The sequence below is a fragment of the Diospyros lotus genome, chromosome 4 (genome assembly GCF_014633365.1).
Source record: "Diospyros lotus cultivar Yz01 chromosome 4, ASM1463336v1, whole genome shotgun sequence".
In the NCBI taxonomy this organism is placed as follows: Eukaryota; Viridiplantae; Streptophyta; class Magnoliopsida; order Ericales; family Ebenaceae; genus Diospyros; species Diospyros lotus.
The window spans coordinates 39,772,651-39,786,479 of record NC_068341.1 but is presented as its reverse complement, the minus strand read 5'-3'; the positions used below and the strand labels follow the sequence as shown (position 1 = coordinate 39,786,479).

At 39.0% G+C, this 13,829-nt stretch overlaps 1 protein-coding gene across 1 annotated transcript in view; it reads left to right on the top strand.

Annotated features, from left to right (window-relative positions):
• LOC127799370 (membrane-anchored ubiquitin-fold protein 4) overlaps positions 1-13,829 on the top strand; it is a 50,555-nt gene that overhangs the window by 22,272 nt on the left and 14,454 nt on the right. The window contains exon 3 of the mRNA XM_052333353.1: positions 6,401-6,571. Within this exon, the coding sequence (XP_052189313.1) occupies positions 6,401-6,571 (171 nt within the window). The remainder of the gene's footprint in view (positions 1-6,400; positions 6,572-13,829) is intronic.

Sequence of the window (13,829 nt, the reverse complement as noted above, 5' to 3'; positions counted from 1 at the left end):
GAAGGCTCAAATCTTAGCTACAATCAGAGCCTTCAACCTCCTTCAATTTCTCAACAAGGCACCGCCTCCAGTGAAGTATGTGATAGATCTTGTTGTTGGTGAAGCTGGATCTCCGGTGGTGAATCTAGAATACCTGAATTGGATGAGGTCGGACCACTTGCTACTAGCTGGCTCTTTTCTACGATCAACAAGGAGGTTTTAGCACAGGTGATTCATTGTGAATCATTTACTGAGGTATGTGTCACGACCTCACTCTTGTGATAGGAATTACTCCTATTCCTGTAGGAATTGAGGAGCGATTTTAGAGGATAGAATAGAGAGTGGTGGGAAAGGAAATTAGAGAGAGAGAATAGAAAGTAGGAAGGGAAACAGAATTCGATATTCTCATTCATGCCCCTTCATTGTGGAGGGGAGCAGATATATATGGGCTGTTTGGAGGAGATATTCTCCTATCAGAGGTGGGCCCACACCTAGTACAATTCTAACAAACTATATTCCCTTTGCCTCCCTTGCACCTGGCCGGTTCTCACTCTAATTTGGCTAATACATAAATAACAAAATGGCAACGCTTCAGTGCTTAGGCTACAAACTACTACAGAAATAAGATAACTGCAGAATTTAAATAATGGAACGGAAATAGGTGCTGGTAATTGGATCATTTCGTGACAATATAGTCTTCTCTTGAGAGTTTATATTCACGTCGAATTATTGCAAAGTCATTTCAATTAAAGCAGCAGTTAAGGTCGGTTAAGAAGGATTCTTTGTCTATCATTGATTTTATTCTTAAAATTAAGACCATAGGCCATGCTCTTCTGCTATAGGTGAGCCTTTAAATGACAAGGATTTGCGCAATCCTTAATGGATTAGATCATTAGTATGAGACAGTTGTTAGTCTCATTACTTACTAGATGGACGATACTAATCTAGAAAAAGTGCAATATTTGTTGCTGATGCATAAACAGAGGTTAGTCTCTAAGAATTTGCCACAGTCATCGGTCAATTTTGAGTTGCTAATGCCATCTTCTAAGCATGTTAACATGATTGCATATATGCCAAGAGGTGCTAGTGGTTCTATGAACAATAGAGGTGGCTTTGCACAAAGAGGAGGTGGTTATATAAACAAAGGGGGAAGAGGTCATGGCAGACAGTCTGGTAGGAGGATCTACTGCCAATTGTGTGGCAAGCCAGGGCACTTTGTTGATAGGTGTTATCACTGTTTTGATAGGAATTTTCAGAGAACACCTACACCTAGTCAAAAATTTGGAAACACTCTAGTTGTTCCTCAATCAGATTCAAGAGCATTTTTAGCCTCCCTCAGTGATTCTAATGAGGCCTACATAAGTGACATAGGTTCGGCTCAAGGGGCTCATTATAGTCATTTTTCTTAGCCACTTGAAAACTTATCCCAGTCTTTTTTGTCAGATCCCTCTTGGTTTGTTGACTTTAGAGAAACAAATCATATTACTTCTAATCTCAGCAACTTGTCCTTGCATGCTCCTTACAGCGGTGGTGATAAGGTTTCCGCTGGTAATGGTAAGTAGCTTTCATCTCTAATGTTGGTCTTGGACGGTTACATACTCAAACTAAACCTACATCTATTATTTCATTGCCAAATGTCCTACATGTCCCTAACATGAAGAAAAATTTGATTAGTCTCACAACTTACAAGAGACCATAATCTTGTTATTGAATTTAATTCTCATTCCTGTTTGATTTAAGGATAAGAATTCCGAGCAGGTGCTATTCCGAGGACATCTTAAGGTTGGGCTTTACCAGCTAAATTCAGCATTTGATCATGCTGCTCACAGCACTCCAGCCCAACCTATCAAGCCTAAACAACTTGTTAGCAATACGTCTTTTTACAATTGTAATGATTTCTCTTTAGACAACTGTAAAAGACATCATCCATTTTGTCATGGACTGTCTCCTAGTGTTCATGTTGCCCAAAATAATAATGTGTGCCAACAATGGCATGCAAAGTTAGGGCATTCGTCATTCAATCTACTACAATTGATCCTAAATAAAATTCAGATTCCTTGTTCTCGTTCAATTCTTCCTTTTTGTGATTCTTGTAAAATTGGGAAACTTCATCTACCATTTGCTGGTTGTAAAATTACAGCACATAAACCACTTGAGTTGATTTATTCAGACCTATGGGTCATTCTCCTAATTTGTCTATTGAAGGGTACATATATTACATCATTTTTGTTGATGCATACACAAGATATACATGGCTATACCCTTTGAAGTTGAAGTTTGATGCCTTGTCTACCTTTGTTACCTTTCATAAACTTACTGAACTTCAATATCAGACCAAAATTAAGGCTTTACAAACTGACTATGGGTGGGGGGTGGGGGAATTCAATGCATTCTTGCCTTATCTTCATAGCCATGGCATACAACCACATTTCACTTGTCCCTATACCCATCAACAAAATGGTGTAACTGAGAGGAAACATAGACATATAACAGAGATGAGACTTACTCTATTAGCCCATGCTCACATGCCACTCAAATTTTGGGTTGAAGCCTTTCAAACAACAGTAGTTCACACCATTAATTTGCTTCCTTTTTCACCTCTCAAATTTAGCACACCATTTGAATTGATATATCACAAACAACCTAATTACCTAATGCTACAACTTTTTGGATGTGCTTGTTTTCCCTACCTAAGACCTTATATCAAGTACAAGTTTGATTTTCACTCAACCAAATGTGTTTTTCTTGGGTATAGTCATGCTCAAGTTGGTTACAAGTGTTTACATTCTTCGGGAAGGGTTTATGTTTCAAGGCATGCGAGATTTAATCCTGATAATTTTCCTTTTCCTAATTTGTTCTCATCTTCTTCTTCTTCTACTTCTTAGTCAATTTCTGGTGGTTTTTCTACTCAATACTTCCAGTCTCTTCCTTCCTGTACTTCCTCTCAAGTAGCACAATCCCCAAATTCCTCCTTATCAAATATTGTTTTCACTGCTTCTTCTTCTTCACCTACTAATTCTTTGTCCGATGTTTCTGTCACATAGCCTGTGCAGTCTTCTTCCAAACTTGCAGCTCGTGTCCCTAAACACACAGCTGCTCCAGCCCCTTCTTCCCATCCTATGCTTACTAGGTCCAAGGCTAAGCAACTCCTAATTACTTCTCCCCATGCCCTAGTGAGTTCCCTAGAGTCTAGGTCTGTTCATGAGGCCTTTTTAAGACTCACGATGGATTAAGGCTATGGAGGAAGAGTTTGCAGCCTTGCAACGCAATCATACCTGGGATTTGGTTCCCTTCTCTAAGGATATGAATCTTATTGGCTGTTAATGGGTTTTTAGAATCAAGTATAACTCTGATGGGACAGTGCTTAAGCACAAGGGTTGGTTAGTAGCCAATGAGTTTCTTCAAACTCCAGGAATTGATTATGCATAGACATTTAACCCTGTTGTTTAGGCTCTTACTATTCGAGTTCTATTCTCATTGGCTGTTACATTTGGTTGGGATATACAACAGTGGATGTAAATAATGCTTTTCTGAATGGTGGTCTCACTGAGGAGGTTTTTATGTCTCAGCCAAAGGGGTTTGTGGATTCTCGGTATCCTTCACATGTATGTAAGCTGACAAAGTCTCTCTATGGCCTTAAGCAAGCTCCTCGAGCTTGGTACGCCAAATTGAGGACTGCTCTACAGTCTTGGGGGTTTACATGGGTTGTGTCTGATGCTTCTTTGCTTATCAAACGAACTTCTAAGTTTGTGTTGTTCCTTTTGGTGTATGTAGATGATATCCTAGTTACGGGATCTAATACCACAACCCTTAGAGCTTGTATTCAGGATTTGAATACTCATTTTGCTCTAAAAGCTCTAGGATTTGTAAATTATTTCTTAGGGTTTGAAGCACACAGGGATCATAGTGGCATTTATCTCACTCAATCTAAGTACACTTTGGATCTATTGAGGAAGGCAGCTATGCAAGAGTGTAAGCCTTGTGCAACCCCTATGAATACAATTGTTTCTTTAACTAATGAGGGTGATCTTTTCTCTAATCCATCATTATACTGAACCGTTATTGGATCCTTGCAATATTTGACCTATACTAGATCGGATATTACCTTTGTAGTCAATAAGCTAAGCCAGTTTCTATCTTCCCCTAAGCAACAACATTGGTTGGGTTGTAAGAGACTATCACAAGGGTACTCTTGGTTTGGGTTTGTTGTTTTCTCCTTCACCTACAGATTTGCCCTTAATTGTGTACACCGATGTTGATCATGTTGGTTGTATTGTTACCAAGTGATCAACTAGTGGCATATGTGTGTTTCTTGGAAATAATTTGATAGTTTGGGGTTCTCAGAAATAGCTAGTGGTTGCAAGGTTTGTTGGGGAAGCTGAATATAGAGCTATTACTCTGGGTGTAACTGAAATTCTGTGGCTGAAATCCTTATTTTTAGAGTTGGGGTATTCATGTGTTCATACACCAATTGTATGGAGTGACAATCTAGTTGCTAAGAGTATTGCTAGAAATCCGGTTTTTCATTCTCGCACTAAGCACATTGAGATTAATGTGCATTTTGTGCGAGAAAAAGTGGAGAATGGTTAAATTGAGATGCGCTATGTTCCTACTTCTCATCAGCTGGCTGATATCATTACTAAGGGCTTATCAAGGAGCAGGTTTCAGTTTTTGTGTGACAAGCTCAATCTTAAGTTGTCACCAGTTCAGACAGCTTGTCAAGGATTTTTAGATAAACAGCTGTCCAAGAGGGAGTCTAGTTTGAGGGGGAATGTGGAAGAACATGTTACTTGAAGTTGTTTGTAATCATGTTATTGTTATTAAATTAATTGTTGTTTGCTGTAATGTTTACTATCATTTGTTGGTTATGTATTAGTTTGACGTTTAGTTAAGCGGTTGCTTGTAGGCTTGAGTATATAAACTCATGAGTGCCTTCTCCCTGGTGTATCTTTCATTTTCATTTTGATCATTTCATTTTGTAGTGAATTACGAGTGTTTCTTTCTTATCTCTTGATTGTGCCCTAGCTATCTTTTGTGCCCTAGCCTTCTGTTACAAGGTTCTCCCCTGATAGAAAAATTATGAAGATATAAATAATTTACATGGAACTGATTTTCCATTCCACCTCAACATATATAATACATGTACCTAAATGGGCAAATTGTCCAAGATATTTTGTGCTTCATTGCTAAGGTTTTGGCATTAATGGATGGTAGTGTTAAGGCATTAGGCAATAGCATGAGGATAATTATATGAGATAAGGACACAAGAAAAGAGAGCGCCCCCCCCCCCCCCCCAAAAAAAAAAAAAAAAAAAAAAATCCAGAAAAAAGAAACCGAAGATGGATTGCTTTAGACATGGATTCAACTCTTAGTTCCTTTAAACGCTATCTTATTCCTCTAATGTTAGATGGGCCCCATGACCATAAAAGGAATGTTCACACACTTAACACTTGCTTATGGGTAGAACCAAACTCAAGAATGCAAAAATTTAGACACTTACTTTTTACTAGAAAAATGCATGCTTAGTGACTCTAAGCAAAGCACTACATATCGAAAATGCATAACATGTAGAATTCCAGATGTTTCCTTTTTATTCTTCCCCTTCTTTTATAGGTCACTTATCTTGATTTGTTAATTGACTTGTAGCCATCTTATGGAAACCAAGTTCAGCATGCAATGTGAAGTTTGCATGAATTTGTTGCTTGATCAGGTGGGCACCTCTGTGGGCCTGAACTGTTGGTGCATGCAGCACTTTTCTGGACCAAAATGTGACACATCCAACCAAATGTCTGAACTCTAAAGATTCCCTGTGCCATGGGGAGAGAGAGGGAGAAAGAGATCTTTGTAGTCCATTACAGAGATTCCAATGAACATTTGATAAGGCATGCTACATCAGATAATCATAGTGGCGTGCCATATTTAATGATGTGTTCAACTGTAATCCTGTTAGTTAATCCATGGTCACCCCGATGAAAAGTTGCTAATGACTTTCAATATGGTTGGGATGGCTAAGTTTTCTCTGTCAGGGGTACAGTGCACTCCTTTCAAGCATCAACCCTAACTCTTATGACATCAACGATCGGTTTTTATTCTACATATACTAGGAAGCTAAAATACATGTTCTGTGTGTTCTTTATTATCTGAAATCATGTCTTGAGAAAGATGTTGGTAATTTTATTTCCATGATTGCATTAACAAAATACTTGATACTAGTTCTCACTATCAAGTTGCTTTCAGCTCAAATTTGGCCTTGATATGGTTCTTTTAATGACAATTTGATGCAGTTAGTTCGCTTACATTGATAACCTCTGCCATTTTTCATCTTTCTTCTCTCCAATGTCTTCATCTTAACTAGTCCTTTTAGTTAGTTTGATAGTGCTTCTCAAATATTTGATGCAATCATTGTACTGGTTTACCTCAGATAAAAAGATTGCACCAAAGGCAGCAAATGATGTCAAATTGATAAATGCTGGCAAAATTTTGGAGAACAGCAAAACCGTTGGACAATGCAGAATACCTTTCGGAGAGCTTCCAAAAAGTGTCATCACCATGCATGTAGTGGTGCAGCCATCTTTAGCTAAAGCAAAAACAGGTAGTTTCAAGATTGCTAGTAAACTTTTGGGTGTAATATCTCCTCCCATTTTAATTTCTTGTGGGGTGACTTGGTGCTTGTATATGTGTGTTCTTTTGGTAAATGCTAGATATTTTTGCGTATACTTGGGTTATTTAGATAAAATTCCATCATACTGATGGGGGTAACTCAGCAATATGTTTAAGATCATGTTTGGGGGATAGAGATAAACATTTTTCTTGTGAGAACTGTTAAAAAAAAGTCTATTCCTCTTCTTTTTCTGGTATTTATCTGTATTAGATCATGGATTAGAAGGAATTGATACTGTTAGATGATAGATCATGGGTTTTAACTTCTAATTTTATTATGATTAACTGATACCGTTAGATGATAGATTCATTGGTACCATTTACTTGTTCGGTAATGCTGTCTTAACTCTTGGAACCTATAAATTTTTGCTGTATGCTCAATAACCCTTACCTTGTTTCCTTTTTAAAAATATTGAGAACTCTTGGAAAACGGTGGAGACACAAAAAATTTGTCCACAATTTACATTTCGTTTTTATTTTTTTCCTGCCCCTTCCCTCTCCACAGATCTTTCTCTTCCAATTACTGGTGATATTCACTGTCATTGTTAGTGATTCTCATTGGAAAAAGAGGAAGAGGGAAAAGAAAGAAGAAGACGAAAATAAAAATCAAAACCAAAACTGGAACTAAACAAATTGCTAGAAATAACATGTTAAAGTTTTCATTTTTTTTAACTCAAAATGGAAACACGCACACACGCACAAAGGCAAAAAGAAAACATAATATGATGAAGTGAGGCTTGTGGGACTATGAAGAAAATAAAAGAGGAACACTTTTACTTTTTTTCTTGGGCAATTACCTTAATGTCCATGATCATAGCAAGCCAGTTTATCATGTATGCCTTCTTTGATACACAGAGGGGAGTCAATTTAGGGTCTAAGTAACCACCAGAGGTGGACTATTATTTCAGCCAATTATATTTACCAAACCCTAAAAACAATAGCTACTATGGCATCCACTCGATAATCCCAAAGTGACCCTTGTCACGGTCCTAAGGGTAGGATAGTCCAAAATTTTTGTAAGTTGCTAGGGTTGTACCTAGGCAGTTATTAGCTAGCTTCTCTTGGTGTACATTCTAGAAGATACAATAGCTAACAGATTATAAATACATGTACTGTGGCTCAGCCAAAAATCATGAAATGAAAAGAATCTAATTTTCTCTCCAAATTTTGTTATACTCTCTGTCTCTCTCTCTCCTCCTTTCTTTCTTCTCCAAATTCCTTTAGGATTCTTGCATCAGAATCCTAAAATACCCTCGTCAGCTTTGAGAAGTTGACAATTGGTATTAAAGCAAGGCAATCAACGACTTGAGGCAACATTTCGGTAAACCACACAGTCTGGTCGAATGAAGTGGACATCACACTGATCGGAATTATAGATCGATCAAGTTGGGTAGGACTCAGTCATGAAAGAGGGTACAACAGGGGGTTTAGGAATGGAGACCTGGGTTAGGTGATTCTGACCAACAAAGGAGTAGGTGCGGTGAGTAATGGAGAGAAGGATGGCGGAAGGCGCAAGGATGAAACAGTTGGAGACGAGGTTGGTTGCCAAGGAATTGGGCCTCTGGCAAAACCATAAGCAAGTAGATGAGAGTCTAGACATGGTCGAGGCAAGAATCTGACACTTGGGAAGAAGTCAGGCACATCCGAGCAAATATGTCTATGATGGAGAGGAACCTTCGAGAAGAATTCTCAGAGTTATGCTAGCAGCTGAGTGATGCCCTCGCCATGTTTTCCTGGTAGCCTAACGCAAGCATGCTGGTGGACTTTCCATCGTGAGCCACAACTACACCCATCTTCGCCGGACCAAGAGGTCGGCTAGAAGTGGACAAATGAACAGAGTATACTGCTGAAGGCTCTTGTCGGGGATCCCTGGCAAACTAGAATAATCCACCTATGCTGAGGCTAGAAATTCTGGTGTTTGAAGGAGATAAACCCCGATGGTGGATCAGACGTTGTGAACGTTTCTTTTACCACTATCGAATAGCTAAAGGAAGCAAGGTTAACATGGCAGCTGTCTATCTAAATGATGTGGTAGATTCATGGTTTCAAAGGTGGAGTGAGTAGAGAACGGAATGGAGGTGGCTCGAATTCGTAGAGGAATTATGCACTCGTTTCAGGGAGCGAAACCTAACTGACGTGGTGGAAGAGTTTAACAAACTGAAGCAAGAAGGAACAATGGAAGAATATTAGGTAAGGTTTGAGGCTCTTAGGTCTATAATAAGACAAGCTCACCCGACTGTAGATGAACATTATTTCATGTCTAGCTTCATCAGTGGGCTGAGTGATGAACTAAGACCGATGGTCAAGATGCTGCAACCTACTTCTGTAAGACAAGCGGCTGAAAAGGCCCACTTGCATGAATTGTCATTGGACACATTTGTTAAGAAGCAGAAGATAAAAACAAAGGGATATGGGGGAAGTAATTGGCAGGGCAGTGTAGGGGGAAATTTCAAGGGCAACAACTTACTAGTCACAAAAGGGACCTATGCACCCCTCAATCAAGCCCCCTTAAAGCTCCTCACAATAGAGTAGAAGCGACAAATGGGGCTGTGCTTTAGATGCGGGGAGAAGTTTGTACCCGAACATCAATGTAGAAATTAGCTAATGCAGATGGAAGGGCAAGAGGAAGACGTAGAAGAAACTGGGGAGCAAGAAAAGGTGGACATATATCCATACACACCCTAGAAGGTTGCCCATCAGAGAAAATAATCAAAGATTAGGGGGACGGTGGGAAAGAAGAGGGTGGTGATCCTTATTGATAGCGGAAGCGCACACAACTTGCTGGACGAGGACACAACCAAAGAGTTGCAATGCCCCTTGCAAGCCACCCTTCCTCTATTAGTTACAGTTGCAAATGGTAGCAAAATGATCAGTAAGTACAGGTGCAAAAACTTCACATGGAGGATGCAAGGGCATGAGTTTGCCACTAATTTAAGAATTCTATATTTGGGAGGCTGCCATATTGTGTTAGGCGTTGATTGGATGAGAACAACGAGTCCGTTGATATTTGATTTTAATACATTGGAAGTGACTTTTGAAAGGGAAGGTAAGAGATTGACGGTAACCGGTTACTTGGAGGAGGGAGAATGTAAAGTGGTATCTGGCAAAAATTTAAAAAAATTGTTCAAGCATGGAAAGGCTGCCATAGCTCAATTGCACTCCTTGTATGCAATCGAGTTGGAGGAGAAACAAGGGGATACTGAGGGAATGATGGCAACTAATAATTATTGGTTGAAATTGGTTGCTACAGTGACCCCTTCAAGCGAGGTACAATCTTATGACTTGTACACTCATTACTAGTTGAATTTGAGGGTTTGTTTGTTGAGCCCTCTACCTTACCTCCAAATCGATTCCTAGAACACACCATCCATTTACAACCCAATATCAAACCTATTAATGTCAGGTCCTACCAATATTCCCCTTTCTAAAAAGCAGAGATCGAAAGATACAAAGAGATGTTGTCCAAATCAATAATACTACCGAGCCAGAGCCCATTTGCCTCCCTTGTCCTTCTCGTAAAAAAGAAGGATGGATCATGGAGATTCTATGTTGATTATAGCCAACTAAACTCTCATACAATCAAAAACAAATTTCCCATTCCTATCATAGAGGACCTCCTTGATGAATTGTCTGGGGCCACCATATTTTCGAAGCTTGATAAGGTCTGGGTACCACCAGATTAGGATGAGCCCCAAAGACATCCCTAAAATCGCATTCAGAACCCATTAAGGCCTATATGAATTCTTTGTTATGCCATTTGGTCTAACCAATATACCCGCCACTTTCCAAATCCTAATGAATCACATCTTTAGTCCTCACCTTAGAAAATTCATTCTTGCCTTTTTTGACGACATACTCATATACAACCCTAATTTCGATTGGCACTTGAGCCACCTACGAACCGCCTTTCAAATTCTCAGATCTAACCAATTGTTTGTGAAGAGGTCTAAATGTACCTTTGCAGAGAAGAAGGTAGAGTATTTGGGTCACGTAGTCAACACCGATCCAAGAAAAATTGCAACCATGGTGGAATGGCCGACACCGCAAACGGTGAAGGAACTGCAGGGATTCCTTGGATTGACAAGGGACTACAGAAAATTTATCAAGAATTATGGGATTATCAGCAAAATCCTTACTGAGTTGCTCAAGAAGAATAGTTTTGAATGGAATTCTAGGGCAGAGACAGCATTTTGGACCCTTAAAGAGTCCATGACACAAGCTCCAATCCTAGCTTTACTTGACTTCTCTAAACCCTTTACATTAGAGACAGATGCTTGTGAGTTGGGGGTGGGCGTCGTGCTCGTACAAGAAGGAAAACCAATAGCCTTTCTCTGCTAAGCCTTGGCCCCAAAACACTTTGGAGCATCCATGACAAGGAATTAATCGCAGTACTCATGGTAGTGGAGAAGTGGAGATATTATTTGGAAGGGAGTCCATTCGTGATAAAAACGGACCATGAGAGCCTCAAGTTCTTAATGCAACATAAGTTGCACACTCAGTTACAAAAAAAAGGAGTAACCAAACTGTTGGGATTGGATTACACAATGCAATACAGAAAAAGAAAGGAGAATATAGTGGCTGATGCACTGTCAAGAAGGGAGGAGGGAGGGGAATGTCGGGTAGTTTCAGCCTTGGTGCCAGATTGGGTGAAAAAGTGCTAGACAGCTATGAACAAACCCCTTGGGCAAAGGATCTTATGACCCAATTGGCTGCTCGACCAACTTAATATAAAGGATACAGTTTAAAAGCTAGACTGCTGTGATACAAAGGGGGAGTTGGTTATAGGAGATGATGCTCAACTCAAAAGGAGGATTTTACAATCCTTACATGACTCCCCCATTGGAGGACATTCAGGTATCAATGTCACTTACAACATGGTCAGATAGCTCTTTCACTAGCCGGGATTGAAGAAGGATGTGACCGAGTTTGTGCTGGAGTGTTCCATTTGCCAGCATTATAAACACGAGCAAGTTCCTTACCCGGGCCTACTCCAACCTACATTTCAGAGTAGGCGTGGCAGCAGATTTCCATGGGTTTTGTGGAAGGATTGCCTAGATCAGAGGGAAAGAATACAATACTGGTGGTAGGTCACTCAAGGATGCTATAAGCACATACTAAAACAGCCTTTGAACTCTTTGGTTAACCAAATGGTACTCCATTAGAGCATGCTATTCTATCCCTCACTACCTTTATTAGTTTATCTCCAATGGCAACTTGATGTTCATATGGAAGGTCGGGTGTAGGCCTAAAGAATTCACAGATTGTGTTGCAGTCATGCATGCTTTGAGCAACTCTCATGTGAGGTTTTCTGGAGATATGTTGCTTAGTGGCTAGAGTTGAGTGTTTTGAAGTGCACTTGGACCTGTATCTTGAAGGTATTTGCACCTTCCTTGATTTTTTTTTTTTTTGGTGGTGTTTGTGTGTATGGAGATAGAGATAATGTCAATAACACCGCAGCCTCTGCTTCTATTGGTGGCTGGCACAACACTTAGTTTGATGGGGTCAGGGAGCTCTACCTGTGATCTTTTCACCGTAATTTATGTTGGAATGCTGCAAGCTAGCTTTAGGACATTACTTATATATGTAGTGAGGACAACCTTTGCTAGCAATGGTAAGGTTGCCCTTCAATGACAAGGTCATTGGTTCGAGTTGTGGAAACCACCTATACCAAAAAAAAGATTTTTCTTTTTTGTTTTTGGGGGTGGGGGGTGGGGATGCATACAAATATATATCCCCCCCAACCCTCAAAACATCTTATTGGTTACATAAGTACTCACTCTAGATTCTTATAGCATACAAGTGTTTATTTATTAATAAATAATTACCATCATTATTCAATGAGAGAGTGTTTCCATAACTTGTTAAAAGTAGGAGTTATGTAGATTTCTATTTTCATGACCATACTTTTTAGTATTGAAAGAAGAAAAACATGCACTATACTCGACAAAAAGAAAAATGTACTATATTCATAACTATTATATTAAATAATTGTTTTCAAACAGTGTTCAACATATTGTAAATGTCCTCATACAAAAAAAAAGTCATCAATGGAGACTCATAAAAAATATATATGTTGTAAATGTCAAATAGTTTATAGGGTAAATTTCACAGATACCATTGAGATTTGCCTACATTGCATTGACTACTCCCATCTTTTGAAAAATAGCACCATCCTCCCTTACTGATAACATAGCATGAAAAATGACCATTTACCCTTAGTATTATCCCCTCTCCCTCTCTCTCTCTCTCTCTCACTCTCGCGCGCGCGTGCGCACACATTGAGGAACTGAAAATGGGTTCCACAGCAGTGGATACCCGGTAGGTTCATCAGTGATAGGAAGAAACCCCATCACCGGCTGTCTCTTTGTCTCTCTTTCTATATATATCTGTGAAGACAAGACAACGTCATGATGACCATTCAGGCAGTAAGTGTCTCTATCCCTCTCTTTGTTTGAATTCCTTTAAACTCATTTATGGGTTCAATTAAGACCTAGAAATGGGTTTGAATCTATTTGATCATTCAAATCCATTTCTTGGTTCGATTCAAACCTAGAAATGAGGTAGATTTGAACCTTCTGGGTTTGAATTGTACCCAGAAAGGTTCGAAAATCTGTTTCTAGGTTCAATGGTGGTGGTGGTCAGCTGTTGGCTGGCTGACCACCATTAATTGTAATTTTTTTATTTTTTATTTGTTTTTCTCTGTATTTACATTGAAATAGAGAGTTAATTTGTTTTTCTCTGCATTTTGGGAATTTACAGAGAGTTAATAGCTGTTTGTTAATGGCAGAGGACAGTAATTCAAGGTCATAAAACTCAGGAGAGGTGCGTGTCAATTCCAAAAATATGGATGGTAGGTGCAATTTAGGCAAACCTCAACTGTGGTTTGTGAAATTTACCCATAGTTTATACATACACCAAAATATAACTCAAATCATATTAAAAAATGTTTTAACATTTTAGTGACTCAAATTGTTATATTAGATTTTCTTTTTTATGTATTTCTTTTGGAACCTGGAATATTCAACTACAGTATTATATGAATAAACTATGATTATTGTACAATATAACTGATTTTATCAAGTAACTAGTGGTCAAAATTCATTATGTTGCAAGCGTTAGATTACTATACATTACTTAGTAATGGTCAAAATTCATCTGTCAAAAGCATTGTTATTCAAATAATTAGCAAG